Source organism: Oncorhynchus masou, chromosome 1 (genome assembly GCF_036934945.1).
Source record: "Oncorhynchus masou masou isolate Uvic2021 chromosome 1, UVic_Omas_1.1, whole genome shotgun sequence".
Lineage (NCBI taxonomy): Eukaryota > Metazoa > Chordata > Actinopteri > Salmoniformes > Salmonidae > Oncorhynchus > Oncorhynchus masou.
The window spans coordinates 42,202,819-42,208,818 of record NC_088212.1 but is presented as its reverse complement, the minus strand read 5'-3'; the positions used below and the strand labels follow the sequence as shown (position 1 = coordinate 42,208,818).

The window sequence follows — 6,000 nt, the reverse complement described above, 5'->3', positions numbered from 1 at the left end:
GGGGGGGCGGGATCAACAAAGAGGTTTTTCCTTACTGGCCACTCAGATACAGCAACCTTGGACCACTCTGTTCTCTCTCATTCTCCATCTCCCCCAACCTTTCTTTGTGACTGAACACACTTTTCTATTCCTCTCAGATCAATCTATACAACAGCAGCTGACAAAAAGCTGTGGCGCTACAATATTGCCATGTTTAGCAAGACAAGTTAGATAAAGCAGAAACAGAGACACACTCTCCTTAAGTTATGACACTTGTGTGCAAGTACGACCTACATCACCACAATTAATAAACCAAACTAAAACATACATTTAAGAAGTTTAGTCTGTAAACGTTTTAATGACTTCTGTTGGGGAGTGGGGTAGAGGGGCAGCACAAGACAGGTGTATTTGTTTATCAAGGCCCAAGGGATAATAAAGTCCCATTTCCTCCAATGTCCACCCCTCACATTTGCAGTGAAGAGCACAGGCATGTACAGTGAGTGGGAGTCCGGTGGTGGTTAACAACACACATGTTTTCAGTGAGTAGGGTTGTTCAGTGGTTAATGCCACACATTTTTTCATTCAGTGATGCACGCGTGTGATGTTACTGGAAGAGGCAGGGATATTGCAGGTGGGACATAGGATGTGATTGGGCATTGCTGTGGTGACAAGTGGGCGGGACTTCCTGTGTAGGCAGGGACGGCACAGGAAGTGACCACAGGGCAGGCGGTATGCTGACGGAGAGGTCGAGTAGACGGACAGAGAGCAGGAACATGAACCACACCTGTTCTCACCTGGGAGAGAGAGAAAGGGAAGGGGAGAGAGAAGGGGGGGAAGGAGAGAAATAGGAAAAGCTATAGAGGGTGAAGGAGAGAAAGAGAACACGTATTGAGCAGTACATATAACCTTGAATGAGTATCTGTTCCGTTTTTATTTTCTCTCTCACAGACCACTGTATTCACTCTCCATCAACTGAAACATTATTGAAAAAAGGCTATCAACAAACTACAGGAATTACAGCAATGGAAATAACGCTTTTATGGCAAGTCGCAGAGGATCCGGTATAAAGAAAGACCCATCTTGACCCATCTCTGCACACACACTGGAGGTGAAAATAACAAACTGAAAGACCTTGGTACAGTGTAGTAGGCCTGAAAATCCTGCCGTTGGACTGCCTCTCTATGTTTTAAGTGTCTTTCTCCCTGGTAACTAGGCAACATTTCACTACTTAACCATCTAACTTGTTCAACTAATGACTAGTCAACTCAATACTTTCTCCGTCATTCATTCGTACTCTCAACCCTGAAGTTGATGGAAAACCTTATAAAAGCATTACAGCCATTTTAATTGAAGTAATCACTTTTCTGAACGGGATTGGAGAAGAGAAATAACAGGATTCCACTGAATTGTTTTTCCTTGTCAGATCAGTGATTACTTAGAGGAAAAGATACATCTTAGCCATATTCATACCAGCCACTAGCCGCTGCTCCTACCTGTTGGGGTGTCAGCGGGTGTGTCTGTGTGTTTGTGTTGGACCTGGGGGGTTTGGGAGGTGTAGGAGGTAAAGGAGGGTCGACCCTGCAGGGCTGAGAGAAGGGCCTGGTCGAGACTGGCAGACAAACGCTGCTCATGGTCTAGACTGGCAGACGAACAATGCTCATGGGAGCTACCGCTGGGAACGGTGGCTGGAACAAAAGGAATAACACAGCAACTCTCATGAGTGACACATTCAAATATTTGATAGATCCAACCTTCAATAAAGGCCTTTGAACGAGCAAGAGAATGAATGCCTTGATGTTTTGCTCTCAAGCTTTTTGAATTGTCTACACCAGTTTACCACTTACCTGTGGAGATAGTGGAGTTTGTGTCTGTTCTTAGTCTTTTCGAGTCAGGAATTAGCTCCTTGGCGTGACCAGCACTAGCAGAGGCTGCTTTGGCCGCGGTGGGCTCACCCTTTCCCTTAGAGCGGATCAGAGTGGCCCAAACCTCCAGCTCTCTCTTCCTCCTACTCCCCAAATCTGGCCCTATATCCTGGGGACTCACTCTATCCACTACCCCTTCTTTATGACCAACTTTACCAGCACACCGGTCCTTCCCATTCTTCACCCTGTTGTTAAAAGCTCCGGTTCCCCTTTGCTGTGTAGAGTGGCTCCTCTCAGTATTTACACTTTCTGCACGTTTTTGGGTAGTCTGTGTGAGTGTCCCACTGTTTCTGCTAAGTGCACCCTGGTGGTTGGCTGACTCTATAGCAGCAGCAGCAGTAGTGACAGCAGAGTCCCCACTGTCCCCAGTCCTCTCTGGGGGTATGAGCCTGGAGGTGTGCGGACTCTCCCCCTGGACCTGCCTCCCCACCATCCCCTCCCTGACCTCTAACCCTGTCTGAAGCAGGAAGCGGTCGATGCGGCTCTTCAGGTGGGGGTTGGGGAGGGCCTGTGCCTCAGGGATGAAGGGGACACCGGTGAAGGGGTCGTTGGGGACACGACCCCAGGTAGCTTCCCTCCTCTGGTACTCCTCCAGAGTGGAGCTGTCCACAGACACTCCGCTGGGCAGCAGCATAGGGAGCAGCATCACTTCCTGGGTCAGGGGGTCCAGGAAATCCTCAGGGACCTGCAAGAGGCTGGGAGGGGGGTTGGACCGAGAAAAATACAGAACATTATTATCATCCCAGAGATCTTGCCTTTGGCTTGTGGAACAGAATTACAATTCACCTTGCATCATATATTGTGTTGAAAACAGTCAGCATTTAATACACACTTTACCTAGTTGCTGTTGTCGTCTGTGACAGTGGCTGTGGTTGAACGACAGGTGGAGACTGCGCTGATGCCAAGTGGCTAAGCTGTGGCGCTGGTCTCAGGCTAGCATTCTCATGTGCTATTCTCACCCTCTCCGCCTCCTCTGGAGGGCAGCAGCGAGAAGGCAGCCCCCACACTGCCAGTGCCTTGAGCCCCATTGCAGAGGCACCCGCACCGTACGGCACTGACACACGGAGCTGCTTCACAGAGCCTAGTGAGAGCGGCCCCCTGCTCCACAGCTCCTCTTGTCTACACCCCTCTCGGGGGGGCGGTGGCAGGGAGGGAAAGGGAGGACGCGGGCGGAAACAGGGATGGGAGAAACTGACATGGGTCTCTTCTCTTAGTTCACAGCGTCCCACGAGGCGGAAATCCCCCTGGCTGGTGTCTGTGTGACTCTGAGTTTGGCCACGTTGGGCCCATTGCTGGCTCTTCTCCTGGCCTTGTAGGCTCCATTGTTGGGCCTGGAGGCTCCATTGGTGGCCTTTAAATTGGGACTTGGCTTGATCCCATTGCTGGCCCTTCTCTTGGCCTTGTTGGACCTGACTTTGGCCCTGCTCTAGGCTGTGGTTGTGAGGGAGTGGGGGATCAGAGCTGGTGCTGATCTCCAGCCTCTTGCAGGCCTGTCCACGGTCCATCCCCCAGGGCCACAGCTCCACATCCACCCGACACACTTCCACCTGGAAACCAAACTGCAGTGTCACCTAGGGTCAGATAAAGGGAAGATTAGACAGAAACACACCCAAAATGACCACTTCTCTAGAAAGAGATGATGAATAAGACAGTGATGTCCTAAGATTAACCTCTAAATATTTTAGAGCGTAAGCTCACCTGAACGGGTGGCCGAAGGAAGTACTCCAGCTTAAAACCCCGCCTCCGGACTGTTGGGTCGGCCGATAGGAGGTTGGTGACGTCATACCCATCTGCACACAGCTAGATGAGGGAGAGTGGGAAAAGTAGAGAGGAGAGAGGAGGGTGAAGAGTGAGGAAGGGGAGAGGGATGAGGGATGGAAAGGAGGAGGAGATAGGTAGGGTTGAAAAGAGAAGTTATGAGGGGTAAAGTGAGGTCAGGGAAAGAGGAGACAGGAAGGGCAAAGAGGTGGAGAATGAAAGGAGAGCGGGAGAGGTAAAAGAGAAAAGGTTGAAGATTCACTCCCAGAAGAATAATAAGGACTAGCCAAGAGAGTATCATTCAGCCTATAATACAACGCGAGGAACAGAGCAAGGTCAGCTGTGATTCAACCTCCCACACTTGTCCCTCTCCTGCCAACCTCTTCCTCTCATTCTAGTGCACATCTCTCACCCTAGCTCTTTTCCTCCTCGTCTCCATAAAACCCAGAAGACAGAACATGACCACAAGATGTATTAAAGAAGGACAAGAGGGTGAGACGAGAAAAAAAGGAAAGGTGGCTTTTTCAGTTGGATGCCAGGTTCACACCCAGGAGGAAAGCAAGTATCTGAACTTTTCCAATAAGAATGCTCATTTTAGATGTTTTACTTAGAAACACCCCCCCGACTTGCCTAGTTCATTAAAAAGTTAAATCATATATATTTTTTAAATAAAGCATACAACCTTTGTTCAGATTGTTAGCCGACACGTTGAACCAACGCTAGAAAATAACCCATGGAAGGGGGGATAATGTCAGCTCCGGTCCATACAATCCTAACGCAATGTAAAATGTTTTGTACCTTGTCACACTGGATGGTGGTCTTGAAATGTGGCAGGCAGAGATTCACCACCATGGTCTTCACACTTGCTGAAAAAAACACAAAACTAAAATCAATGTTAACTTCTACACTAGAGATTGCTCTCCTCATAAGGGTTACCAACTTACTCGGTGGAATTATGAAAATCTTTCAGACAACAGTCTAAACCAGGCATAGCAAAACAAGTGCCAACCCTACTGATCACACAGGGCAGCATGTGAGTGGATGTATGACAGAGATGATGAATAATTCCATTTAATTGCCTAGATATTTATTGTAAATTCTTGTTCAGTGTAAAAAAAAAGACATACATCTACACAGCAAATATTTCTTACAGTGACAAGGGGAAGAGTAAGGCCAGTGTGTTGTGAATCATAAACACACAATGAAGTTCTATACAGGCAGTAATAGCTACAAACTGAACGAAATGGTTTCTCTTCAGAATTGCTAATACCCTTGACCTCTCTCCACTGTGAGCGGTCAGATGACCTTGTCCTAGAAAGGGGCACTTTTATTTAGTTTCACATTAATTTACGATTGTTTCCTTGAATCAAGTAGGCAATCTCTTGGGAAGCAATATATAACTCATAGCACTATGTTACATCCAATAAATCGTAAGGAGGATGACACTACATTCTAATGGAACACAAAGAAAAAGGACATAACAGTAAAGAAAACATATATACAATTATGCCATTCAGTAGCCTATCTGGAGTTATATAGTCATGTTCAGTTAGCCTAGCTATTCCTCCACAACACAACATAGACACGTTAGCTAGATAGATAACGCTACAGAGGCATATATGCTAGCTACATAATAGCATTTGAACACATTATAGCCTATTCCACATACAACCGGTCGACTAATGACAATATTCTGTCATTTATGTTGGTCCTTTCATCTCTAAAGATAACCAACTAGTTAGGTAGTACTTCATTGGTTGTTTCCTAGCCATAGACCCGGCGATGGGGTCTCTCTGGCTAACGTTAGTTGTTTAATTGCCAGCGAACGTTCGCTAGCTAGCTAGCTAGGTTTTGTTTACAGAAACCGGTCTAACGTCAACTTATTGCAGAAAGTTGGCTATCAAGCTATCTGAGTTTACCGTGCTTCCTGCTAATGTTCTCGTAGAAGAGCTCACACGAACTGTCTGAAATATATGAAGATACAATCACTTGAGCTTTTCTCTGGGGGGACCACTTTGGCATGCATTTAACCAAAACACTGACTACTAGCTAGCTAGCTAATGTAAGGAAAGAGAAGAGGGACAAATTTCACTTCGTCAACTGTTTTCACGATTGCTACTACCTTGTGACAGTTCTAATAAAACGGCTCTGAGTATGGCACTATGATGCCAAAAGCAGATAGGCCTACAATGTTAAAGCTGTTCTTACAGCTTCTCTGCTATGAATTAAAGTATTTTTCTTAATTCTAAATGGTTAATTGTTTCGATGTGGCAAGATAGGTTTACATCAGAATAGCAGCAGTACCTTGACAGATGTATTAGATAATGGCACCTAGGGGAGA

General features: G+C 46.6%; 1 protein-coding gene across 2 annotated transcripts; it reads right to left on the bottom strand.

Moving 5' to 3' along the window:
- Positions 1–317: 317 nt before the first annotated feature.
- LOC135544608 (RING finger protein 37-like) lies at positions 318–5,711 on the bottom strand. Of its 2 annotated transcripts, none has more exons than XM_064972355.1 (7): positions 5,579–5,711; positions 4,458–4,525; positions 3,600–3,701; positions 2,739–3,472; positions 1,824–2,596; positions 1,473–1,664; positions 318–833 (listed from the first exon to the last, which is right to left on the bottom strand). In XM_064972355.1, the coding sequence occupies exons 1-7, from the start codon at positions 5,679–5,681 to the stop codon at positions 562–564; spliced, it is 2,244 nt and encodes a 747-aa protein (XP_064828427.1). In that variant the 5' UTR covers positions 5,682–5,711; the 3' UTR covers positions 318–561. The 2 variants fall into 2 exon arrangements, with proteins under 2 accessions (XP_064828427.1, XP_064828436.1); XM_064972364.1 differs by having other exon boundaries at positions 4,458–4,521; positions 5,579–5,666.
- Between the last annotated feature and the right edge of the window lie 289 nt (positions 5,712–6,000).